The 27967-nt window shown below is 39.6% G+C and overlaps 1 protein-coding gene and 1 non-coding gene across 2 annotated transcripts in view; one reads left to right on the top strand and one right to left on the bottom strand.

The window, feature by feature from the left end:
- Positions 1-27967, bottom strand: part of RNF217 (ring finger protein 217) — a 124263-nt gene that overhangs the window by 22582 nt on the left and 73714 nt on the right. The window contains exons 2-3 of the mRNA XM_043438988.1: positions 27580-27813; positions 13137-13301 (exon numbers count right to left, since the gene is read on the bottom strand). Coding sequence (XP_043294923.1) covers positions 13137-13301; positions 27580-27813 — 399 coding nt within the window. The remainder of the gene's footprint in view (positions 1-13136; positions 13302-27579; positions 27814-27967) is intronic.
- On the top strand, positions 21526-21598 carry TRNAG-GCC. The gene has a single exon. It is a non-coding gene; the product is annotated as a tRNA-Gly (tRNA).

Genomic DNA, 27967 nt, shown 5'->3' on the forward strand with positions numbered 1-27967 from the left:
TCACTGGAAAAGACCCTGATGCTGGGAAAGATTGATGGAAGGAGGAGAAGGGGACGACAGAGGATGAGATGGTTGGATGGCATCACCAACTCAATGGACATGGGTTTGAGTAAACTCCGGGAGTTGGTGATGGACAGGGAGGCCTGGCGTGCTGTGGCTCATGGAATCGCAAAGCGTCAGACACGACTGAGTGACTGAACTGAACTGAATGTACTGGTTTCCTTTCTTATAGGGAATTTCATACATAATTCAGTCTTATGATTGATTTATGATGACACATTCTTTGAAGAAGAGTGAGAAGATTGTCCAATTCTTATTCCTCAGAGTAGAACTGTACTACAAATTAGCCCCTAAATTTCTTCCTTCTTCTTGACCATACTTCCCTTGATTCCATAACCCATGTCCTCAGAAATTTCCAGATGTCTGTTTTCCCCTCCTTCTCATTCATCTTTATGCCTTCCCTTCTGTGGCTGTGCACCACTTAGCCTGCTAATATAGTTCACAAGTCTCCCCATCCTAATAAATCCTTCCTTTAATTCCACATGACCTTCTAGCCAATGATTACCCTCACCCTTCCATTTTAACTAAGCTTCTTAAAAGAATAGTCCATTCTCACTGCTTTTCTTACTCACTTCTTAATTCTTCCCCAGTTGACTGCAATCCCATGTTACTGAAACATCCAGATCCACTGTGTTTCTCCAAGAAATAGTTATTCATTCATTAATGCAATAAATATTTATTTGCTCACTGATAAAAGCCGACATGGCTCCTGCCCTTAAGGAGCTTTTAGTCTAACGTATTGACGTTGTTGCTATTGTTGTTCGGTCACCCAGTCATGCCCAGCTCTTTTCGACCCCATGGATTGCAGCACGCCAGGCCTTCCTGTCCCTCACTATCTCCTAAAGTTTGCCCAAGTTCATGTTCATTGCATGAGTGATGCCATCCAGCCATCTCATCCTCTGAAGCCCTCTTCTTCTGCCCTCAATGTTTCCCAGCATCAGGGACTTTTTCAATGAGTCAGCTGTTCGCATCAGGTGACCAAAATATTGGAGTCTCAGCTTCAGCATCTGTCCTTCCAATGAATATTCAGGGTGGATTTCCTTCAGGATTGACTGGTTTGATCTCCGTGCTGTCCAAGGGACTCTCAGGAGTCTTCTCCAGTATTCAAAGGCATCGATTCTTTGGCACTCTGCCTTCTTTACGGTCCAGTTGATAGATGTGGTAAGTTGTACAAATAAACAGCTACTCATAAGCTATGATAAATGCTATGAAGGAAAAGGATAAGGCATGAAGAGAGTACTTAACAAAAGGAGCTTGATCTGATCTACGGGTCAGAAGAGGCTTGTCTAAGGAGGTGTCAGTTGATCTGAGAAATGAAGAACAAGTTAAGTTCACCAGTTAAGAAGACTCAGAGGTAGGCAGACCATTCCCAGAACAGTATATTCAGGGCACTGTATCCATGAAACGATACATGAAGTGAGATGATTAGATAGCATCACTGCCTCAATGGACATGAATTTGAATAAACTTCGGGAGATAGTGAAGGACAGAGAAGCTTGGCATGCTGCAATCCATGGAGTTGCAAAGAGTTGGACACAACTGAGCGACTGAACAACACCATCCATAAAATGAGAAGCAACCTATACTAGACCTGTCACAGTATTTCTCAGTCTCTAAACCTCTTAGTTATATGCATCTCTCTGCTCAAACTCTCTACTCTCCCAGTTGATAAGATCTGAAAGGGTCCATATCACATACATCATTTGTTATTTTATTAAAGGGAGTTGCACAGATCCTGTCACACAGCATGTTCTCAATATGCATTAGTTATTAAAAGAACAAGTGAGTATTATCCATGCCCTCTAATTGCCAAATCCAATGAATACATTTTTAATTCTTATATCACTGTATTTCTCAGTGTCATTTAGTCAGTTGGTCACTACTTCTCTCTGACCTTTGATATACTCTTGCTTCAATGCCACCTTTTTTTCCCAGATGTTCCTATCTCTCTTAGGTTCCTATTTCTTCACTTATCTCTTAATTCCATCCATGAATCACCACTTTGCACACACTTTTTGCGTAGTCTCTTCCATACTCAAATGGCCTCCACTTCCCTCCACTGGATTTCATTTTTAAATTACCACTGCAGACCTCGCTTCTAGGCTGCAGAGTCATATAGCAATTATTTGGGGGTCATATACACCTGTATGCCTTACAGCCATCTCAAAGTCAAATAAGCAAAACCAAACTCATAATCACTGCAAGGTTCCCTAGCCAACAACAACAAAAGTAATTCTATCTCCATTACTTTATCTCAGCTTATGATATCTGGGTACTATGGTCCAGAGGGTAAAGAATTTGCCTGCGATACAGGAGACCCAGGCTCAATCTCTTGGTCAGGAAGATCCTCTGGAGAAGGGAATGGCAACCCACTTCAGTATTCTTGCCTGGAAAATCCCATGGACAGAGGAGCCTGGCAGCCTACAGTCTATGGGGTCGCTGAGTCAGACATGACTGAGCAGCTAACACTTTCACTTTTTATGGTATCATCACCATCCATTTAGATACGTAAGCTAAATATCTAGTTATTATCCTCTTCTCACTTCCAGCTATCTATCAAGATCAGACAGTTTCAGCCCCAGGATATTTATCGAGCCCTTCTCCTCTTCTCCAGCCTTTGACCATTACCTTAGCTCATACAATCAGCATTTCCTTCCAGATGTCTACAACTACCTTCACATGATCAGCAGCAACCAACCTAAAATACTGATATAAATTGGATACCACACCATTCCCTTGTTTACAACTTTTCAGTCTGGAGGATGAAATCCAAATTTCTTAACATCGCATGCAAGGCCCAGGCTTCTGTTTGTATCTGTTACCCCACCTTTCACCACTTCCTTCTGTGAACCTTACTCTAAAGGAACCACAAAATGCTTGTGGCTCCACTAGACAACACTCATTTCCTGACTCTGTGTCCTCTGCTTTAAGTGTTACACTCTCACCCCTGGACACCTTTCATGATGTCAAAATCCACCCAGGAATTCTCAACAACATAGCCCTCCCTGGTCTCCCCAAGACGAATGGAGATATCCCCTTTACCATGAACTCATCTGTAATATGCTACGCAAAGCCCTAGTGAAGTGCAACAGTGTTCTGTCATCTTCCGTGTAACCTCCCTGTGTTCCCTTATGTGGGTTTCATGAGAAAAATGACCATGTTGTACAGAGCACAGTGATGGAGTCTCACTAAAAGTGCATATAAGGAGTAAAGTAAAATGGCATTCATTCATTCATCAGCTGTCCATTTAGTCCTGGGCAGTGCCCGGCACTGCTTTTAAATGTTCATGGTATCTCAAGGATCAAAACAGACCAAAACCCCTGCTCTCACAGTGCAAAATATATCCACTGTTTTAAATAGTGATAGCAATATGGTGCTACGGAGAAAAAAAAACAAAGCCGACAAAGGGCATAAGGTAGGAGAAAGTGCTTACTGAGAAGCTGAATTTTGTTCAAAGACATGAAGGGAGAGAGCTGGGCGTGCAGCTATCTGGGGAAAGCATATTTCAGACCAAGGAAGAGGAGGTATGGAGACCCTGAGAAGGGAACACCCCTGGTGCTTCTGAAGCATAGCAAGGAGGGCAGGGTGGCTGAAGGAGGGCGAAGGAAGTGGAAAATGAGGTCAGAGGGATAACGGGGTGGAAGTATGAGCAGAGTGTGACGTGTCATATAGCCACTGTAAGGACTAGCGTTTGCTCTGTGTGAGACGGGAGACATGGAGGATTTTGAGTAGGGAGTATGTAATCCTCCTTATGTCTCAAGAGTCTCCTTCTGGCTGCTGGGTTAAGAACACTGTGAAGAGTAAGAAACCATCAGGAGGTTGTGGCCAAAGTCTTCGAGAGAAAAAGATGTTGATGTCCTGAACCAGATTAGTGACAGTGGGGGTGTTGAGATACAGTCAAATTCTGAATGTATTTCGATGGTACAATCTATAGAAGTTTATGACTGATGGTATGTGGGGTGTGAGGGAATGAGGTCAGATTCTTGACTTGAGCAGCTAGAAGGTTGGCGTTGCCATTCACGGAGATGAAGAAACTATGAGAAGGTCCATCTTGGGGACAGCAGAGGGAACTATGCTGGAGAAGTCCATTAAGGCAAGCAAGTGAAGACGCTCCTTATGCATTTGGATGTAGATCTTTTCTCATACCTCTCTAAACTGTTGATTTGCCTACGGACTGCTGCTACCAGCAAAACGTGTACCCTGTCTGGAATCTAAGTTGAGTTTACTGCAGAAATAAAAAGCAATTTTTAAAGCTTGAAATGAAATGAAAAGGAAAGGAAATGAACCATCATAGAAAGCTTTAGATCCTTTAGAAAAACTGGCCCCATTGGTACCCGCACAGAAAATGGGCAGATTTTTACTCCACTCTTCTATGTCTACACAGCTCACTAGAAATCCTCTCAGAAGCCCTCATCTCTATCAGAGGCTCTCCACATGGACTCTCAGCCCCTTGGAGATGTTTCAGAATTTCTTTGGTAAGGGGATGTTTGGTTGTCACAAAGGTGGCTGATGCTGGCATTTTGGGTTGTTCCTTAATGTTTCAGACATCTTGCTCAGAAGAGTATTAGGTTCCATCCATATTATTTTCTAATACACTAGACTATAAGAGAGTCTGTTTATACATATATGAACATGGAACCTAACTTCATCTTACATATAAACACAAAATATTGTTTGTATGGTTTTAATAGATAATTTTCTAATTACTATATAACTACAGCATAAACTGAGAAAGACTGATTGATTTAGACTCTAACTCCATTTTATATATGTTTCAAAGACGTATGTGTGGTTTTAATGTATCCTGAATTTTCTAGCAATATAATCACATGTATTCATATGTATATATGCCTACATTTATAAACATACATACACACATATAAATATACTATTTTGTCTTCAAATAAAAGGATAGGTACTGATAATATTTAAGCTTCCCTTCATGGTTTCTTAAATCCAAATTTGTGAACCCATTTTAAATGGGTTCGAAAATCTGATTGCTTCTTCTTGTCTTTTAATGCCATGGTACCTGAACATTTACATGTTGAAATATTCACTATTGTTATTCTATTCTTCTATTCTATAAGAATAACAACAGGTGAATATATTTGTTATTCTATATTATTTTGTTTATATATATTTATTTGTTATTCTATATTTTTAAAAAATGGGGCTTCCCTCATAGCTCAGTCAGGAAAGAACCTGCCTGCAATTCAGGAGACCCAGGTTTGATTCCTGGGTCAGGAAGATACCCTGGAGAAGGAAATGGCAACCCACTCCAATATTCTTGCCTGGAGGATCCCATGGACAGAGGAGTCTGGCAGGCTATACTCCATGGGGTGGCAAGAGTCAGACACAACTTAGCAACTAAACCATCACATATTAAAATTAGGACAATATATTGATTTTTAATGAAATGCTGTATGTACTAACACTATACATTTAATCTCGGGCAGCTTATCAACATCAAACTTATTAGTCATAAAAAAATGGGTCATGGATGCAATACAGTTTATATCCTAGAAAATATCTGCCACCAAACAATCAGGCTCTTCTCACAACTAATGTCTAGATTTTGGCCCTTCAAGAAAACAGTAGCAGTGATAACTACTGCATCAAAATTAGTGATGTTAAGCAATCTGGGAGAGTTAAAGTGGGTGATTAGTGGTCAAGGAAAAGCTATTTTATCCTCTGTAACAGGCACTACCTAAAAGCAGTCACCAGCCCCTGAACATACTTTTGCAGTGCCACATGAAGTGCCAGAGATCTGCAGGATTCTCTAAAAAATCCAACATTAATATTCTAAATTCTTTCCTTAGCAACCACAGGCTACACAGCTGTAGCTCAGATATAAGAACCCATAGACAGAGATGTGTGCTAATTTGATATGAACAGGAAGAAATTAATCATTTCCAGGAATCAATACATTTTTTTCCCCAGAGCAGCCTTTTATAGAATTTGGGAGAATAAATTATCTGAGGGGAAATATCTTGACAAGTAAATTCCTTTAATTTCAAATTCATAATAAATTATGGATGACTATAATTCACTTTTCTCTGCCTGCCTTTTGGCCCAGTTACTTAGCCTCTCTGAAACTGTCTCTGTATCTTTCTCCCAACTTTCCTTAGAGAGTTAAATGAGACAATAAATGTAACTCACACACTATTGGACCTATTATTTTATTATTACTGTTGCTATTGTTCAGTCACTAAGCCGCATTCAGTTCTTTGAGACTCCATGGACTGCAGCACGTCAGCCTTCCCTGTCCTTCACTATCTCCTGGAGTTTGCTCAAACTCATGTCCACTGAGTCGATGATGCCATCCAACCGTCTCTTCCTCTGCCGACCCCTTCTCCTCCTGTGAAACATCTTCGCTTCCTCAAAAAGCATTTAATAATTAAGATCTGGATGGCACACTGGAACTTAGCATCTTAGTATCACATTTGAGGGTTTGCTGAGATAACTAATAAAACTGTGTAACGGCAATGGAGAGTAATATGTAATTAACAGCAGTACATGTAGACAGTATTGCTATTGTTATTTGCTGTGCTAACACCACAAAGAAAGACAGAGCACTGTACAAAGGCATTTTATGGGTAAAATGAGATGTCATATTAGAACTCAGCACTCCCTGTTCATGTCTTGGCATTTCTTTAAAAAAAAAAAAAAAAAGAGAAGTGTCCTACCTCCTACAAATAGGAAATATGTTGACCTTGAAATAAGAAACAAGAGAAGACTCTACACATGGACATCACCAGATGGCCAACACTGAAATCAGATTGATTATATTCTTTGCAGCCAAAGATGGAGAAGCTCTATACAGTCAGCAAAAACAAGACCAGGAGCTGACTGTGGCTCAGATCATGAACTCCTTATTGCCAAATTCAGATTTAAATTGAAGAAAGTGGGGAAAACCACTGACAATTCAGGTATGACCTAAATCAAATCCCTTATGATTATACAATGGAAGTGAGAAATAGATTTAAGGGACCAGATCTGATAGACAGAGGGCCTGATGAACTATGGATGGAGGTGTGTGACATTGCACAGGAGACAGGGATCAAGACCATCCCCAAGAAAAAGAAATGCAAAAAGGCAAAATGGCTGTCTGAGAAGGTCTTACAAATAGCTGTGAAAAGAAGAGAAGCGAAAAGCAAAGGAGAAAAGGAAAGATATACCCATTTGAATGCAGAGTTCCAAAGAGCAAGGAGAGATAAGAAAGCCTTCCTCAGTGATGAGTGCAAAGAAACAGAGGAAAATAATAGAATGGGAAAGACTAGAGATCTCTTCAAGAAAATTAGAGATACCAAGGGAACATTTCACGCAAAGATGGGCACAATAACGGACAGAAATGGCATGGACCTAATAGAAGCATAAGATATTAAGAAGAGATGGCAAGAATACACAGAAGAACTGTACAGAAAAGATCTTTACAACCCAGATAATCATGATGGTTGATCACTCACCTAGAGCCAGACATCCTGGAATGTGAAGTCAAGTGGGCCTTAGGAAGCATCACTATGAACAAAGCTAGTGGAGGTGATGGAATTTCAGTTGATCCTATTTCAAATCCTAAAAGATAATGCTGTGAAAGTGCTGCATTCAATATGCCAGCAAATTTGGAAAACTCAGGAGTGGCCACAGGACTGGAAAAGGTCAGTTTTCATTCCAATCCCTAAGAAAGGCAATGCCAAAGAATGCTCAAACTACCGCACAATTGCACTCATCTCACACACTAGCAAAGTAATGCTCAAAATTGTTCAAGCCAGGCTTCAGCAATAAGTGAACTGTGAACTTCCAGATGTTCAAGTTGGTTTTAGCAAAGGCGGAGGAACCAGAGATCAAATTGCCAACATCCACTGGATCACTGAAAAAGCAAGAGAGTTCCAGAAAAACATCTACTTCTGCTTTATTGACTATGCCAAAGCCTTTGACTGTGTGGATCACAATAAATTTTGGAAAATTCTTAAAGAGATAGGAATACCAGACCACCTCACCTACCTCCTGAGAAACCTGTATGCAGGTCAGGAAGCAACAGTTAGAACTGGACATGGAACAATAGACTGGTTCCAGATTGGGAAAGGAGTACATCAAGGCTGCATATTGCCACCCTGCTTATTTAACCTATATGCAGAGTACATCATGTGAAATGCCGGGCTGGATGAAGCACAAGCTGGAATCAAGATTGCCAGGAGAAATATCAATAATCTCAGATATGCAGATGAAACCACCCTTAGGACAGAAAGTGAAGAACTAAAAAGCCTCTTGATGAAAGTCAAAGAGGAGAGTGAAAAAGTTGACTTAAAGCTCAACATTCAGAAAGCTAAGATCATGGCATCTGGTCCCATCACTTCATGGCAAACAGATGGGGAAACAGTGGAAACAGTTGCTGACTTTATTTTGGGGGGCTCCAAAATCACTGCAGATGGTGATTGCAGCCATGAAATTAAAAGACACTTACTGCTTGGAAGGAAAGTTATGACCAACCTAGATAGCATATTAAAAAGCAGAGACATTACTTTGCCAACAAAGGTCCATCTGGTCAAGGCTATGGTTTTTCCAGTGGTCATGTATGGATGTGAGAGTTGGACTATAAAGAAAGTTGAGTACCGAAGAATCGATGCTTTTGAACTGTGGTGTTGGAGAAGACTCTTGAGAGTCCCTTGAACTGCAAGGAGATCCAACCAGTCCATCCTAAAGGAGATCAGTTCTGGGTGTTCATTGGAAGGACTGATGTTGAAGCTGAAACTCCAATAGTTTGGCCACCTGATGTGAAGAGCTGACTCATTTGAAAAGACCCTGATGCTGGGAAAGATTGAAGGCAGGAGGAGAAGGGGATGACAGAGGATGAGATGGTTGGATGGCATCACCGACTCAATGGACATGAGTTTGGGTAAACTCTGGGAGCTGGTGATGAACAGGGAAGCCTGGTGTGCTGCAGTCATGGGGTCGCAAAGAGTCGCACACGACTGAGCGACTGAACTGAACTGAACTGAAATAAAATAAATGACTTAATTACCCTTAATTCATAAATCACATTACTTATATATTAGCCTATGACACGTATAACTTCCTAATTAATTCTCTCTATTCAAGGCTTTGTAAAATGTCCTAAATAGAGATACGTGGTTATTTATGAAAGAGAAAAATTCAAGTGGTCAGCTGCCTGTCATCTTGTTGGCTATGACTGTATTTGTGCCACGTTATATAAATGTTTACATAAATATTTCTCTTATCTGACATTAAGGAAGAAGGTAATTTGCAGCAGGGATGGTTAAAATTTCCAATTTAAAAAAAGCTACCCATTTTGAGAAATAGTACCCAAAGTTTGCTTTAGTAAACTAAGTATTCTGAGAAAACTTTAACTTTAATGTGAGGAAGAAAATGAAAATGCAACAGTCACATCCTTAGAGATTGCAGGGGCAAATACAGATGTGTAAGCAGCTCCAGAAATCTGATGTTAGAGTTCTTCTGTTCCCTTGTTAGGTTTTATTTATTTTTAATCATGAACTATTTCCAACATTTACCCAGAGGAATCAGGTGGAGAGGGAGGTGGGAGGGGGGATCGGGATGGGGAATACGTGTAAATCTATTGCTGATTCATGTCAATGTATGACAAAACCCACTGAAAAAATAAATAAATTTTAAAAAAAAGAAAAAAAAAATTAAAGATAATGGCGTAATAGACATGCATGAGTTTATCACCCATTTTTAATAATATTAACATATTGCAATATTTAAGGAATATTTTTGAAGAGATAGACTTACTTTATATATGCATATTTAATATAACTGTTTCTTTACTTTAACTTCCTGCTGGCTTTAAACTGGCTTGCCCCAAAGTATTGGGTAAAAGGGACTGAAAATGTGTCCAGCTCTCTTTTAAAGTACATATTTTAAAAAACATACTCAATTCAAAATATAAGAACAAAGTATTTTTAAAGTATTAAATAAGCATTTAAAAATACTTGAAATGCTAAATAATAAGAAATGATCACACAGCAATAGTTTTTCAAGCTTTTCTGGTGATAAATTGTTTCAATCTTTTTAGAAAACAAATTGGCAATATGTACCAAATATTCAATATATTGATATCCTTTAACCTAGTGATTCTATCTTCAGAAAAGGTACAAAATATGGAAATATATATATTCCAGATGAATATCCTTAACAAATTATAATATAGGGATATATTTTTTAAAAACCCCAAACCCAAACAAAACCAGCTTTGGTATCTAATAGGTGGAGGATATTTAAGCAAATATTAAATAGTTAATAAATGTTGGGCTTCCCTGGTGGCTCAGAGGGTGAAGAATCTGCCTGCAATGCAGAAGACCTGGGTTCGATCCCTGGGTTGGGAAGATCCCTTGGAGTAGGGAATGGGAACTCACTTCAGTATTCTTGCCTGGAGAACTCCATGGACAGAGGAGCCTGGCAGTCTACAGCCCATGAGTTGCAAAGAGTCAGACCTGACTGAGCAACTAACACTTTCACTTTCTTTCACTTAATACATGTTATAAAAACTACTCAGTAACATAAGAATGGTTTGAAAAGTTAAATGGAAAAAACAAGGGATATCAAATTATCCCCATATTACGATTTTTTTTAAAAGTTATCTAAACAGGGGAAAGAGCAAAGAAACACTGATATGTTAATAGTAAGTGTACTAGAGTGGTGAATTCTCTTTCTCTATTTTCCAAATTTCTATCATATGTTACATGACCTTTATGAAAAAAAATCACTTAAAAATCAAAATAATTATTAAAATTATGGATCAATCTAATATACCCATGCAGAGTATATAAATATACTTTGGTCCCAACAAAATTTTAAACACATTTGATTATCATTAATAAAAACATATTCATATGAAAATGTATGATAATTGTTTTGTTCTCCTGGAAGCACTATATGAAAATTTTTTTCATAAGCTCCTAGCATCTTCCTTTTTCATTTATAAATCTTAAAAGACTATTTAGGAAAATAAAGCTTTGGCCCATAAAAGAAAGTATTAATTCACTGAGTAATATCTCCCTGTGGATTTCTACTCTTAGAGAGGTTTCATGAGCAAAAATAAAATTTTATGGCCCAAGAACAACAACAAAATCAGAATTAAGAAAATACAAAATTTTAAAGTCACATGCTTTAAAAAACCCTAAAACTATCTGTATTCAAAACAAGTCATAAAATATGATGTAACCTGACACAAATTTCATGGAACCTGAATCTCACCAGAAAGTGGGTTCTCTGCTACACATGGAATGAATGTAAACTCATTCCATGGTTCTTTGGCCCCTTTCCCTTCATTTAATCAAAACATAATTCCTTTTAAAACCTCAACTTTTTAGCTATTATTTCAAAAGAAAACCAGCATGTATGCTTTCTCTTAACTGTTTATATTTGTTAAAACTGTGGGGAACCGTCAGTGCATTCAGTAAATTCCTTACAGCTGGGTGCTTTTTCTTTCAATAAGTCAGAGTCCATTTAATGTTGGACTGAAGGATTACAGTAACAAACATATGTCTTTATGTACTACCTCAACTCATTCAGAACATCCCTAACATGTAATGTTGCAGTATTCTTCACTGAGAACACATTCTGCCAGCCAGGCCAACCGGCAATTGTTTCACAGCTTTTCAGAGAAATATAAAGTATTATGAACAAAGTGTCAAGTAGAATGACTTAAACAAGGCTCCTGAATTCCCACTGGCCTTTATTTAGTTTGAAACGGAGCAGTAGCTCTGAATAAACTGAAAAGGCAGGAGGAAGGGGGAAAGGCCTCATTCTGCCATTGCTCTTCAATGGGTGAAAAATAAGTGTACAGAGCAATTGACGCAGCAATCTGAAACAGTCTTAAAACCAAAGGGGTAACTGTAGATGGATTTGCCTTCTACAGACAAACAAAAGAAGCTTTTTAACTCAGACATACATAGATATCACTTTTAATAGGACCAGGCCATCCAAACTATTTCAAAGTTTTCTTCCAGTTGCTAAGAACACAACATGTTATTTTAGGCAATGCTTTACTATTAATATACGTATAAACTAGTATGTGACGTAGGTGTAGTCAATCTGTGCATATATATTTTTTTTCATCTATAAGCTTCAGAATATACTTATGCTACTTCAAGTTGGGTTCACATGGCTAATTTTTAAAATTTTTCTGATAATTCAAATTTCCTTTACCTTGATGCTAAGTTCTCCTGAAAGAAATGACAAAATTATTCTTGAAAGAAAATTTGAGCCCAGTTTAGACATGATTTTCAAAAACAAATTTGGCAAGAAATGAAAACCACACATGGTGGAGTATACATATACACATATACACATCTAATTTTCTGCAGTGAGCTTTAGAAAGACAAAAACCTCAACAGATCCCTACCTGGTAAGCCTCAAATCCAAAGTTTTCTGGCTGGATTTATGTGCTGGTTTCTCTATAGGAGAAATTCCTTTCCCTGGCTGGCTGCACGGTTGACTTTCAACATCTAGGTCTCTGCTCAAATGCCTGCTAACTCTTGGTTATTTGCATGATTGTCAAGAGAAAATTGAAAAGTGGGATCCATAAAGACCTGAAGCTTTTAGCTTCTCCCTCACCAGATTTACTAAAAAAGGAAATGGCCAGTTTAATATAATCCTAAAATGATAAGCAATGGCAGAGAGAAACGAACAAACAAACAAAGGCTTACAAGGCTTCAGAGCCTACCTAACTGAGAAGTGATTATAGTATAGTTCGCTAATGTAAACTAGAAATACTACTTTATCTACTTTTCATATGAGTTTTTTCCTATATAAAAATTTCCGTTTTTTTAAATTTCCACTTTTAAATGGGAAATAAGCATTTTGAAGTTTAAGACCCATAGTTTACAGGTAGACTCCTTAAATTTTGAAATATAATGTGAATAAAAATATATACTATTTCTACATAAAATCTTCATTTTAGCTATATAATTACTCTTCTAAAATGAAACGGCAAGTATTCTTTTCCCCCAGGCCTGCATTAGGAAAGTCACACATAGAATCACCTCGACTGCAGACAGGGTTTCTCAGTGGCCCCCTTCCCCCCGAGGCGGTCTCACCTTGCACTTTGGACACTTCTGGGCATTCCTCTGCCCGCGCTCAATCTCGCTGGCCCAGTGGCGCAGCAGTTTGTCTCCTTTCTTGTACTCCTTGCAGTTAACACCTTCATGCCAAGGAGAGTGGCACTTAAAACACCAGACGAATTGGCAAGTGGGGCACTGGATCTGTGTAAGGAAAAGTAACGTTAAGTACTAGTGGATATATTTCAAGTGTCTAAGGAGATAAGAATGGTGATGCTTGGAGAAATTAGCTGAAAGGCTGTAATTGGTCCAAATTTAAAATACCTCCCCCCCGGCCCCTGGATAAAACCAAAACTACAGTAAGATATGACTATTCTTATATTAAAGGAGGAAAGGATGGCTTTGGCCTGGGTGATCTGGCTGTCTATAGACCTCAGTAGAATTAAACACTTGGGATGTTTTGGAAATCAATTTGGCCTTAAGAAAAGCCCTCAGATTGAAGCACAGAGGTAAAATCCGAAGGTCAAAATGCCCCGAATCCCCACTCAGGCTACCACCCTTGAACTTGCCTGGCCCTTGAACCAGTTTCCCAGGCATTTCCATTGCTCTTGGCTTCACTCACTTTTATAAAATCAAACCCCCGCAGCCCCCAGCCCAAGCTGTTTCATCAAATAAAAAGCACACCAGCAAATGAACCACTACACCAGCATTTGCTATGATAATGAATATCCCCGGTTTGCTATTCATATAAGGGAGATTAATTATAAAAATAATACAAAGGATCTTACTAGAAAACTATATGTATGGTGATCTTGTGGCCTGTACCTAGGAAACTATCAGAAGATGTCTTTGTATGGTCACTATGCAGAGGTGTATAGAATGCATGGGTATGTTTTAAAAATATCTGTCTTCCTCTTGACAAGAAAGACATTTTATCTGACTTCCTGCGTTTTGAATAACAATGGAGTATCCTACTCTCAAACCATATTTCTGGTCCTCACTGTAGAAACATATGGGCAGAACTTGACTTTTCTATCTCTGTTTGATTAAAGGGATTAATAAAATGTCTCACTATAAACAATGATAACTGACTATCCTCCTCTGTTCTCCTGCTTCTTACTTCACTGGGCATCAGTGAATTTACTGACTATACTTTGAAGATGAGTTAGCAAGTCTTTTGGTAAACTGTACACCATGTCACTACTTTCTTTTTTTGAAAACAGTGGTTCCAATCTATAGGGTAACTGGATGTCAATTACAGTCAACTCTTCTGTTATAACTCTAAGCACTGCTGTATTCACCTATGTCAAGAATAGATAATGTTCTTCCTGTGCAAAAATGAGTAATAAAAATACTTTTGCTTTTAACTTGATGGCAAAAGAAAACAGCGTTTTGTCATCAATTTTTTTAAATCTTCATGTATATTTATTAAAATGCTGTTATATGATAATGTTTATTCTGTTGCATTACATGCATTATTTATTTTTATCAACAAACTAATGCTCCAAAGTCAGTATGAACACTAAGTTTACAGATGAGGAAACTAATGCTCACAGAGATTAAATAACTTGCCCAAAGAAACACAGCAAGTAAACCTGTGACTCCAAGGCCAGCATTCTTTTCATTGTGTTAAAACACTTCCTCATACTAAACAGCATTCTTGCTTTGATGATTGAAAATTAAAATGTCAAAGTTAAAGAAAGTCATGTGGTTAATCTAATCAGTAAATTAGAATTCTATAACACTAAAAATATAAGATTAATTTTGAAAATCCCTTTCAAGATTTTACGCAGATAAATTAGGAAACCTCTTGCGTCTTTTAAGAGATAATTTTTAGTCATTTAAAATAACCATTTTTGCCTTTTCTGATCATTAAAATTAAATTAATTTATTCTTAAAGTAAGAAGAATGAGTAATGTAATAAATAATGTAATATGACAATATTATAAACAATATTATAAAACAATGTAATAATAAAAAAAACAATGTAATAATAAATGTAATAAAATAATGTAATAAAACATTGTAATAACAATAAATGTAATAAAACAATGTAAAATGATCACTGAAAACAATGACGAATACATGTAAACATCATATGGGGTCTATATGAATATAATTTTTTAATATAATGAATGAATGGGGAAGTAAAAAAGATTCACTTTACCTCTTGCTTCTGCCACTATGAAAGAGGGCCTGAATATTTAATTTAGTTCTCTTCTATTAGACATTATACACAATTCTAAATTACTGAACTCTACCATTGTTAAATTAAAAATAAAAAACCTTGTTGGTTTTTAATGCCAGTCTTAGATTATATTTACGAAATGAATAGCCAAAGAATTACTGTAACATGTGCCTTGAAACTGGGATTAACTCAAAGGATGTCAGACACTATAATGGCTCAAGGATCTTTGTGACTGATGCTGAACTATCTTATCTACAGATCTCTAATGAAGACAATGAGAAATGTATGGTTCTCCTAAGGTACCAGAATGATAAGGAATCAGGTATTTCGTGTCCATCCCAGGATTCTGGCTTCCAGCATCACCTAATAGACAACTAAGTTTCACTGCAGATCCTACTGCCAGTCCTCACCGACAACACACGCTTGGCAGCAAACTGGGAAGGGAGTTTTGCACCAAGTTCTCAAGTGAAGATAAATGACTTAAATTCAGATTCACCTGCTTACTGTCTCTCACTGAAAACATGAAAATAACTATTGCCTTACTTTGGATTCCCTCATAGCTCAGTTGGTAAAGAATCTGCCTGCAATGCAGGAGACCCCGATTCGATCCCTGGGTTGGGAAGATCCCCTAGGGAAGGGAAAGGCTACCCACTCCAATATTCTGGCCTGGAGAATTCCATGGACTAGAGTCCTTGGGGTCACAAAGAGTCAGACACGAAGTGACTTTCACTTCACTTACTTCGGATTAAAATAATACAAGGACTAACAGGCAATCCCAACCACCTTGTTATTCAAAGACTGCACCTAAATTGTTTAAAGACTGACTTTTTCGTTTGACGATGACTTATTCACTCCAACCTTAACCATACTCAAAGTTGGACTCATATGAAACACCTGTAGACATTAACACTGCATCTTCCTCCATACGAAATGCCATCCCATAATCACAGACTTCCCACTGGAGTGCCTGCCTTCTGAGTAATTATATTCACACACAGGTTGCCGTGCTGGATCCACACTACTCAAAGCGTAGTGCATGATCACCTGGGAGCTTGTGGCCGACAAAAATCCATGTCCCACCCCAGACCTCCTAAACCACGGCCTGTGGCTTCACAAGGTCCCCTCGTTACAGTTTGAGGCGCACAGCTCTATAGGACGTGACCCCATCGCAGTGGCCACACCTGATCACACCAGGAACGAGTCCCTAAGCTAAAAGCAGGGATCTGCTGGCCGGCAAGCAACCTACGAGGCAGCTGGCAGGAGCTTTGTGCAGAGCATGATCCCTGGTGAACAGAGGTTAGCCAAGCCAGATTTTTTTTTTCTCGAGGAGCGAAAACAGGGATACATACACAAGCACTCTACCCTTGCTATATAGGCAAAGACAGAGAAAACCTGAGTGACCACAGGGCAGATCACAGAGAAGGGAACAACAGACATTCACTTCTAATAACACAACTGAGGGGCTCTCATGCTCCCAGAGCTAGGGTCCAGTTCTCCATGAGGCCCGCAGGGGTGGGTGCAGCTTGGACTGCTGTCTTTATACTAAAATACATTACGTGATGGAGCTTCAGAGAGATCACAGCCCTGCTTCTCGTAACTGGAAAAAGTCCAGTGAACACAATCTATTGAAACCTTTACTGGATCAAATGCTACTTGCTTCAGGATGTCTTCCCTATTTCTCCCAACCAGTTTCGGTATCTTGTAGAATTTCATTAGACATGTAGCTGTCTAATCTCCCTAACAGGCTACAAGGTCACAGAGGGCAAAGGCTGGCTTCTCATTCATTCTGTATTTCCTGAGTTAAGTAACATAGAACTTTTGGCACATGGTAGGTACTTGAGTAAGTTCTTTGTAAAATGAATGATTTTGCACAAAGCAAGTATTGCACAATAGCTAACATCACATGAATTCCAAGAAAAACCAACATGTCTAATTTACAACCAGTGGCTGAGATGGTATTATTACCGTCTTAGATTACCGGATGAAGTTTACTAAATATTATATCCACATGACATTTTACAAAACATCATGATTAATGTGTAACTCTTCTACAACAGGCAAGGCTACAAGAAATTTAAAAATCAAGTTATCAGAGACAGGAATCTTCATTAACTCGCTCCATAATCCATGAAAAATAGAAGAACCTTATATTACATTTTTTTACTTTTGACTTTCCTTAGCTTTTCTAGAATCCTGGGCTACAATGACACTCTGAGGACAAATTAAACCTGCCCTAAGCAAATGGTATTTTCTCTTACCAGTTCATCATGCCAATAAGGAAATAACCCACAAAATAAATACAAAATTCAAAACCAAAGAGCATCCTAGAAAAGTTTTTTCTTGATGAAATACTATACAGTCCTATATACATAGTTATTTTAAGTAAATCACAAAATCCTTACTTATCAAACTCAAAATATTAGACAACATCCATGTATAAATGTAGCATGGCCAATATGAATTAACTTGGTTTTCCAAGAAGAATTTGCTTTATTGTTAACAGAACTTCAGATTAAGACAAATACTTGATAATGAAACACTCATCAATTCATTTTCCATTCAATAAATACTTACTGAGCACCTTCAAATAACAGATACTGAGTGCACTGATTTTAGACACATCGGAAAGAATGGAAACGCTGTTCTCAAAAAACTTAACGAACGTAGAAAAATATCAACCTGAAGAGCTATAAAACCATGTGATAACTACTGGAGTGGAAGCCTGGCCTCCAGTGATAACTACTGGAAGCGAGCCATGGGAAAATTGCCTCAAGGAAGGGCCAAAGGGTAGAAGTCAGAAAGAATAAGGCCTTGAAAGACAAGTGAGGTGTCACTGGGACAAGTTATGTGATCACAGTGCAGGCAGCGAGTCCAACCGGAGCTGCCATCGAGGCCTGAGCGAACACAGTGCACTGGGGAAATAGTGGAACCTGAAAAGAGGTATCACTTCATCTGGCTCAACCCTGAATCACGCCAATGTGCCCAATAAGCAGAGTCCAATCAGCTTTACATTAAGGTTGCTATATTCCTGATGTGTTTTTCAAAGCACACCGTGGTCCAGAAACTTCTCATATGAACCATATACAACTTATGGCTGTCAGACTAGCGTGTCCGAAAGAAACTAATCAATGTATATGTAAGTAATTGAGACATCTCATAATTATAAACGCCAGTTCAGTAGTGTCCGACTCTTTGTGGCCCCATGGACCATAGCCTGCCAGGCTCCTCTGTCCATGGGATTCTCCAGACAAGAATACTGGAGTGGGTTGCCATACCCTTCTCCAGGGGATCTCCCCAAGCCAGGGATTGAATCCACAACTCTTGAGTCTCCTGTATTTGCAGGCGTGTTCTTTACCACTAGTGAAAAAGTTCCATAACAACTTAAAGTGGTTTTCTTGAAGAGGAGATTGTGAAGAGGTGCTGAATATTACAGAGAGGAGAAAAGACGTCTGCAACGCATGGCTTTAAATGCTTTCAAGGAGCACAATCTGCTCCCTGTTAAGATCAAATCTTATAGCAGGAGTGGCAGCGGGGAAGGGTCTCCACATGGAATGATGACTTGACTTCTTGTTTTGATTTTTAATCGCTAAGATTTTACCTGCTACTTGGGATCCTCACCCTGACTGCAGTGCCAATAATACATAGCTCCATGAGGCACTGCTCCTTGAACATGGTCCAAATATGGCCAAGTGACCCTTCCATTAATTTCTCACAGTACAGCTTAAACTAAACTGGAAAATGAAAGGGAAACTTTCCTAAAGGCTGGGGACTCAATAAGGACAAAAATGCAAATAACACATGAAAAGATAACCTAAATGGAGATAGTGATTATTCATATAAATCACCTTACCCATCTTCCTCTTATTGGTTTTCAGGCTCCTTTTACACAAGCAACACATAAATTTATTGCACAATAGGTGGAGCTAATGGTAAAGAATCTGCCTACCAATGCAGGCAGACATAACAGACTCGGGTTTGATCCCTGGGTTGGGAAGATCCCCTGGAGGAGGGTATAGCAACTCACTCCAGTATCCTTGCCTGGAAAAATCCCACAGAGGAGCCTGATGGGCTACGGCCCTAGGGTTGCAAAGAATTGGACACGACTGAAGCGACTTAGCATGCATGTACACACAATCACTTCAATACTAACTTCTGTTTTTAACTGAGAGGCAAGCTTTTCTAGGACAGTATATCGGAACTTGGGAATAGGGATTCTGTCCTTTGAAGAGAGTCCTTCCTCTTTCCTTTAATTTGAGAATCACTGTTCTATACTAATCCATCTTGCCTGGAAACATCTTTAAGCATTTACAGACTCTTCCTCTAAACCTAGAAAGCAAGACCCAGTGGAGTATCTGAGTCTATGAGGACCCACCTCTTCGTAGATGAATATGAAGTCCTGGAAGATTCTGCTCCGATCTGTATAAACCCAAACTCCCTAGCCACGGCAGGATGACATCATCCAGTTTTCAGAAGGACGCCCTACTCGGAAGACAACACAAAAGACTAACCTCTCGCAGAGATACCAGAGGGCCATCTAAGTACAGAGTGTACATGAGAAAACGGGAGTATTCTCTGTGACCAATAGGTAAAGCAGGAGAAAGAGATCTCAGCCTGAAGGTAACAATGAATCTTTCAAAACAGAAGGGAATGATTCTATAAGTAGCAGGTTCCCTGACAATGGAAGCCTTCAGTGTGTGAATGGTCACTTGGCAGGCATTCTGTAGAGAGAATTTATGCACATGTAGACGAGTGCATGGGATCCCGTTACAGCAAAGGCCCCCAGTCTCTGGGATCTAATGTCTGATGATCTGAGGTGGAGCTGCACAGGGTGGATCAGACGGTAAAGAACCACCTGCTCTGCAGGTGAACTGGGTTCGATCCCTGGATCCGGAAGATCCCATGGAGGAGGGAATGGCGACCCACTCCAGTATTCTCGCCTGGAGAATTCCATGGACAGGGGAGACTCGCAGGCTACAGTCCATGGGGTCACAAAGAGTCAGACATGACTGAGCGACTGACACTTTTACACTTTCACACATACAGACTAATGCATGGAGTTTCCTTAATGCAAAGGTCCCCAGCTTCTGGGATCTAAATCCTGATGACTTGAGGTGGAGCTGCACATAAATGTAAATCCCCACACCATCCACCTCCCCCTGGTCCATGGAAAAAATTGTCTTCCAAGAAACCTGTCCCTGGTGCCAAAAAGGTTGGGGACCACTGCCTTACAGTTCCGAATGGGTAAATATGGCAAGGTAGGAATACAGAATAAAGTAGGTGAGAAATGCACAGTCCTAACATCTTACAGAACATTTTACAATGAACACCAGACTTGGCTTACTTTTACCCACTATTCAGCAGGTCATCAAAAAGAAACGATTCTTCACTTGCCTCTTGTGCTAAAGATCCAAGGGGTGATATGATAAAGTGAAAAAAACAAACAGTTCTCAATCCTATGGCAGGTCAATTCACGGGAACTATGAGCCTCTAATATTACAACTATTGTATTTTTTTTTCTTTTTTAAGGTCAGATATAAGCTAAAATTTCAAATGAATTTCAATATTTGGCTTTTGTTGTTAGAAGTTTCATGCACAAGGAAAGGCTCTGTAAAATGTTATGGCTAATTTATGTGTCAAGAAAGGAAACAAAGAACAATTTCGGCAAAGCACCTCATTAGAAACTAGAGGTACAAATGCATTCTAATAAAACTATTAGGCCTTGCATCGTAATTGAGCATGATACATTTTTTTCAGTGGACACATATATAACACTCTCTGTTTAAGATGGCTTTCCTGTTTTAAAAACTTTTGTTTAGTTGACTTATAATATGGTATTAATTTCAGGTGTAGAGCAAAGTGATACAGTTATACGTATACATCTGATCTTCTTAAGGGGTTTCCCAGGTGGTGCTAGTGGTAAAGAGCTCGCCTGCCAACGTAGGAGACCTAGGAGAGACGGGTTTGATCCCTGGGTCGGGAAGATCCCCTGGAGGAGGGCACGGCAACCCACTCCAGGGTTCACACCTGGAGAATCCCATGGACAGAGGAGCCTTGTGGGCTAATGTCTGCTGGGCTGCAAAGACTCGGACACGACTGAAGTGACTAAGCACACACACACATTCTTTTTCAGATTCTTTTACCATTTAGGTTATGACAGAATATTAAGTAGAGTTCCCTATGCTATACAGTAGGTCCTTGATGATTATCTACTTCATATATAGTAGTGTGTCTGTACCAGCTTCCCTGGTGGCTCAGAGGGTAAAGCATCTGCCTGCCATGCAGGAGACCCAGGTTCGATCCCTGGGTCAGGAAGATCCCCGGGAGAAGGAAAAGGCAACCCACTCCAGTATTCTTGCCTGGAAAACCCCACGGTCCGAGGAGCCTGAGAGGTTACAGTCCATGGGGTCACAAAGAGTCGGACTAAGCGACTTGACTCACTCGGTGTGTCTATATCAATCCCAACCTCCTAACTGATCCCTCCCCACAAATGGCTTCTTCAAACCAGAATCAAGAATGCCATCTTTATCTCCCTCACAAATCTGTGCTAGCAACAATCCTTTAAGAAACGACACTTGTTTTCTCTCAGCTCCTGACATTCATGGTGCATTACTGCCAAGAGAATTCAGTGTGTGTCATGAGCTAAGCGGATCTTGCCAGGCAGATGCACAATCTGACTCTCGATTTGTAAATACTGTCAACTTAAAGTGACGGTGTCGAGGGAAAGCTGAGGAGCAGAGCAGCATGCTAACCACACTTCCATGGCAAAGCTTTAAACATTTTTATAGACGGAAAAAAAAAATATCAAATTGTCTTTACTAGAAGGGAGCTTAAGCACATTTTATTGACTTTTTACTCTATGTATATATAAATGAAAATATGACAGAAGAGGTGCAGGGGGATTTGAACAAAGGACTGACAGGTCCCTAGAAGCAGAAGTAGTGGGAAGTCATTGCCTCTCCTAGGACCAAAGAGACAAGGGAAGAATTTTCTGGAGCCTAGTGAGCATTAGAAACATGTGGGGGAGGACCATCTAGAGGGAAGCCACAGTCCTGGAGGGACACAGCTACTGCCAGAGCTTTGCACTGAAGCAGGAAGGGAATGGGCCTTCCCTGGTGGCTCAGTTGGTAAAGGATCCACCTCCAGTGCAGGAGACTTGTCTGCATTGCAGGAGATGCAGGTTCGATCCTTGGGTTGGCAAGATCCCCTGGAGAAGGAAATGGCAACGCACTCCCAGTATTCTTGCCTGGGAAATCCCATGGACAGAATAATGCACGCACCATGCTCTCTTTCCACTCTCCTCTTCCCTGCCAATGCCAACCCTTGGCTGAACCCAGACAGAAATTGAGATGCTAAGGAAGCGTGGAGAAGCAGTCCAAAAGCTGCCAAAAAGGCATCTTTCTGGAGTACAGGACAGATCATTGGAGACTGAATACAGACACAGGAAGAAAGTGAGTTGGGTAGTACCAGAATTCCAGCCTTTCACTTAAGCATATTTTAAAGTCCACCAGTTAGGAACAACAAGCCCATTGACTTGATTACATTCTTAAAGACCTTAGAAAAGTTCTCTTTCACATGAAGACATAATGCATTTGTGCAGTTTTATAAACTATGACTTCTAACCAGAAGATTTACGGTTACAAGAGGGAAAGTTATACATGAGACATAAGGTAACACAGAGGGAGTTTCCCCAGGATGGTTTTTTTTTTCCCCAGGATGTTTTATGGGCTTTTTTCACCTTATGATGAGTCAGAGCACCATTCTGTGAATTATCAAGGTTCAGCTTAATATTTGTGGGAAGAGTGGGGATGATTCTGAGTTTTGCCTCAAGGAAACCATAGAAAGGATTATTTCCAGCATGTTCCCTTGTTGATTTATGCATGTTCTTCAACTTACTCCAAATAATGTGAAAGGGGGGATCATTTCTTGGTCTACACTTGGAAATAAGAAGGAAAGCCAGAACTGCCCATACCTCAGTAAAACTCCTAGGAGTAAAATAAGTATATTTAAATTATTTGCAATCCTCTACTCTTTCCCATGAGAAGCTAACTTTTCCTACCTCCCAAACATATAGTTTTCATTTCTGTGAATTCAGTGACCTCCTCCTCTTCCCACATATTAATGATTTCCATCAGATCACTCCTAGCATTAGATCCAAGCCTCCTGGACATCTCTTTGATGCTCCAAAGGTTCTTTAAGCTCAATGAACTTAAAGTCTGTTTCATCCCCCTTTTACTCTGACCACCCATCAGTCACCCAATCTTTTACTCCACCTCTATTCTTTTTGAGACCTCCATCCCCTCCTAATAACCCAGGGTTGTTCATTCTGCTGACTTTTCCTAATAATGATAATAAGCATACTAATTTCTAGCATGTGTTGGGCACTTAGGATATATCAGACATGGTGCTATGTGCTTTGTATGTGTGATCTTATGTAATCCTTATTACACTCTTATGACAGGTATTATTTCTACCACCAGTAAAAGGCGCAGAAGCTGTACTTAAGGTTACAGAGCTAGCATATGGAAGGCTGAGAATTTAAATCTGGTTTGAAGCCTGTGCTCTGACCCACCTTTTCCAGCATAGCAAATTCAACATTTCAAGGTTTAGCTTAATGCATCTGCCCTTTAATGAAGCTTTCCCAACCTCTCCTACCCTTTCTTCTCCTATGAGATCAGTATTTTCCACCCACATTTATTACAGTACACATTATTATTTATGCACTGGCCCATTGATTAGTTCCCTCATGAAATGTATTTTGAGAGAATACTCTATCAGACAGAGTGCTTGACACAGGTTATCAGCAGCAAGCAAGCCTGGACCTGGTCTCCTAGAGACCAGTGGGAGAGACTTTAAGCAAATAACCACACAAATACACCATAAAATCCCAGATGATAATTGCTATGGAGAAAACCTTCAGGTGCTGGTGATGTACCTGTCTCCAGGCATCATCTGAGCACCGTTATAGCCCAGTCGCTTTTATTTTCTCCAAGCTAACTAGTTCTCTGTATTAACATGCATTTGGAGCTGCATTAATGAATTACAGAAACTGTTTAGGTTAGAAATTAGATTTCTAAATGGCAAGTGAAATCAATCTCATAGAAATGGAATGGTAAAACTTCTTGGCCTCATGAGTTTCAGGAGTGAGAAGACAAATGTTAGGAATGAGAAAGACTGGATTTGTCCACAGGCAAGGTTGTCTCAACATAAGTTTCTCAATTCAGGAATGTGCTTGTTCTATTTCATATAATAAGAATTTTGTGGATTTCAGAACATAATGAAAAGCTCTATTTACTGAACTTTTGCCAAAAGATGTTGAGTGAGGGCCTGGAAAGATAAGCTGGCCCTTAAGAGTTCTTGTTCCTGCTTGTTGATATAGTCTGTTTATCCTTTTTCCATCTGCAGAGTACAAAAAACTTACAAAAATCTATTTAAATGGAATATTCAAATATGATATAACATGTGTGATATACTCAAAGTATATGCGTGCATACTCAATCGTCTCTGACTCTTTGTGACCCCACAGACTATAGCCCGCCAGGCTCCTCTATCCATGGAACTTTCCACGCAAGAATGCTGGAGTGGGTTGCCATTTCCTACTCCAAGCAATCTTCCCAACCCAGGGATCAAATCTGTCTACTGCAATGGCAGGTGGATTCTTTACCACTGAGCCACCCGGGAATCCACTAAAAGTATTTCCTTGTATAAAACAGCTATAATATTTTGAAGCAATTTTAACCTTGGATGTTAAGTGCCTCTGAATTGACAGCAGAAACCACAATAAATCCTCAAAGAATGACATCTTGGATCAGGATATTATTAATATGACTTGACTCAGAAAAGAATATTGAAATATAAATTCTAAGGGTTTCATCAATATATACAAAACACAATATAGACTTGAAGGAATATTATGAAGAGATTTTACATTGCTCAAACATGTTAGATACTAGCAGTAAACTTTTCTCTGTTTCTGTTGCCTTATGACGCAATTTATTGCATTCAAGTACTTGAATTCACTACTCCTAAAATTATGACAAACTATACCAATTTGGATTCTGTTACTGGGAAATCTGAATTTTAAAAAATACAGTCAACCTAACAAATAGCCATTGGTTAATCCCAAAGAATGACACTATTAATCTCATTCAGGGTGCCATACTGTGATCATGAATGTCAAGTTCCTTTGCTAGAGTAACCAGGTCTGTGTTCCCTTTACTCATAAGATCCAGACAGGTATGGGCAGGTAAATGAGGTAGTTAATGCTAATGTGAGAACTTGGAAGTTTAATGATGAAAATGCTATGTGAACACTGTGGGTGGTGGTGGTTTAGTCACTGAGTCGTGTCAGACTCTTGAGACCTCATGGACGGTAGCCCCCCCAGCCTCTTCTATCCGTGGGATTTCCCAGGAAAGAATTCTGGAGTGGGTTGCCATTTCCTTCTCCGTATAAAACACTGTACTAAGTAGTAAAAAAATCACTGCTTCAGAAATTATTTGAATTATCCCTAGAACTCTGTAGAGTACAGAACAGGGGGATTATTTACCCCTTCTGTTATAGATCATCTCTTCTATAATAGTAAAACAATCATAACCACCCCCCAAATCTGTACTAGCTTTATTTTTGAGTTGCTTAATAAAATAAATATAAAAAAATTAGAGAGTTTCACTTGGAGATTTTCATCTCTCACCTATTACCAAGACTTTTAACTGCTTCCTGATCAACAACATTTAGTTTGTATTTATTTCTGCTTCATTTATTGCCAAGGTTCCCAGTTCTGCTGCCTATTACAGCCACTTCGTAAGGTTCAAAAATGTGGAAGATAGCTGTTAGGGAGGGCTTAGGGACTGAGCAACTGGTGTGACTGAAAGCTCCCCAGGAGATTCTGAGGCGCAGTCGGGCAGTGAAGCAAGGGTTTGCTTCCGCTGTTGCTGCTGTGTTTCCCTGCCTCCAGTCTTGCCTTCTTCTGATATCTTCCTTATGCTGCCAGAATGATCTTTCTGTAACGCCAGCAGACTTAAATTCAAGCCTGAGCACAGGGTGAAAGACTCAACATGATCTGCTCCTAAATACCTGACCTGCTGCCTATTCTGAAAGTTATTCTCTTTCCAGTAGCTTTGTACCAAACACTTACTTTCAGCATGCCTGCCCCAGCCTCTGGGCTTGGCACTTACTCCTCCCTTGCTCTGAAATGCTTTCCCCTGTTTATCCGCCTGGAGAACTGCATCTTCTCCAGGAAGCCTTTCCTGACACGCCAGACCCCTTCCTCTGTCAGTGTTCTCAAAGCACAAGTCTACTGGGCTTCACATTTTTGTTTGATGACTACTCATATTTTTTTTAAGTTTTCATTGGAGGAGAGCTGCATTAGTTTCTACCATCTAGCAAAGTGAATCGGCTGTACATATACATACATCCCCTCCTTTTTTGGATTTCCTTCCCATTTACGTCGTCACAGAGCACTGAATAAACGTCCCTGTGCTACACAGTAGGTTTGCATCAGTCACCTATTTGATACATAGTATCAGTAGTGTATATATGCTAATCCCAATCTCCCAACAGCATCCCACCCCTGCCTTTCCCCCTTATGACCTCTCACACTGCCCCATCATTTTAGAACATAGGACGCTCCCACCTTCATTAGACATCTTGTGAGCAAGGACTATGTCACATTTGCCACTGAATCCCCCAAACTTAGCACACTGCCCAGCATATACTGGCTTTTTGTATTTGCTGAATAAATGAATAAACAGCATATTACACTATTTTACTTATTACAGATAGAGTCACATTGGGTCCACCGGAAAAAAATCTCAGATGGTAAAGCATCTGCCTTCAATGTGGGAGACCTGGGTTTGATCCCTGGGTCTGGAAGATCCCCTGGAGAAGGGAATGGCAACCCACCCCAGTATTCTTGCCTGGAAAATTCCATGGATAGAGGAGCCTGGGAGGCTCCAGTCCATGGGATCACAAAGAGTCGGACATGACTGAGCAACTAACACACAATTATTTAGTATTTAGTAACAGCAGTGATAATTACTTTAAAAATTAGTCTTTTTATTTGGCTATGAGTGAATTTTAAACAGGGTAAAGCCAAAGGAGAACTTTAATTAAATCCTCAAGAGTACTCTCCTGTTAGCAGCATCCCCAAACCACACAGTTTCAGAATTACAGCCGTTGTATACTCACCTTGGACTCCAATAGGGGAAGGAAGCTCATTTAATGCCTACCACAAGTTGGCCTAACTAGGCTGCTCTCATTATGTGACATCTAACCCACAACTCTGGGGAACATGCTTACTTTGTATTTGCTTTCTGATCTGGAAGGGGTGGGAATATGTCCTTTTTTCTTGAAGGTTGTAAAGTGCTTGCACTGAGGACATGGCTTGGTGCTGGCATCAATACGGCCAAGTTCCAAGAAGTACTTGTATTTGATGGAGTCTTCATGTGTCAGGTTATAGACAACCATTGTTTCTTCCAAGAATTCAAAGCACTCAGTGATAGGGCATTTGATTTCCACTTGGCCAAGCTGCACCTGTGTGAAAGAACAAATGGGAGAGAAAAAAAAAAAGGGGGCACTGGTTATTATAGTTCTCTTCTTTTTTCATATGGTAATGCTTATTTCATAATTATAGCAAAGGATTATCTGTCACTTTTCATGATTCTGTAACATAATAAATGATAATCAC

This window comes from Cervus canadensis, chromosome 20 (genome assembly GCF_019320065.1).
Source record: "Cervus canadensis isolate Bull #8, Minnesota chromosome 20, ASM1932006v1, whole genome shotgun sequence".
NCBI classification, from domain to species: Eukaryota; Metazoa; Chordata; class Mammalia; order Artiodactyla; family Cervidae; genus Cervus; species Cervus canadensis.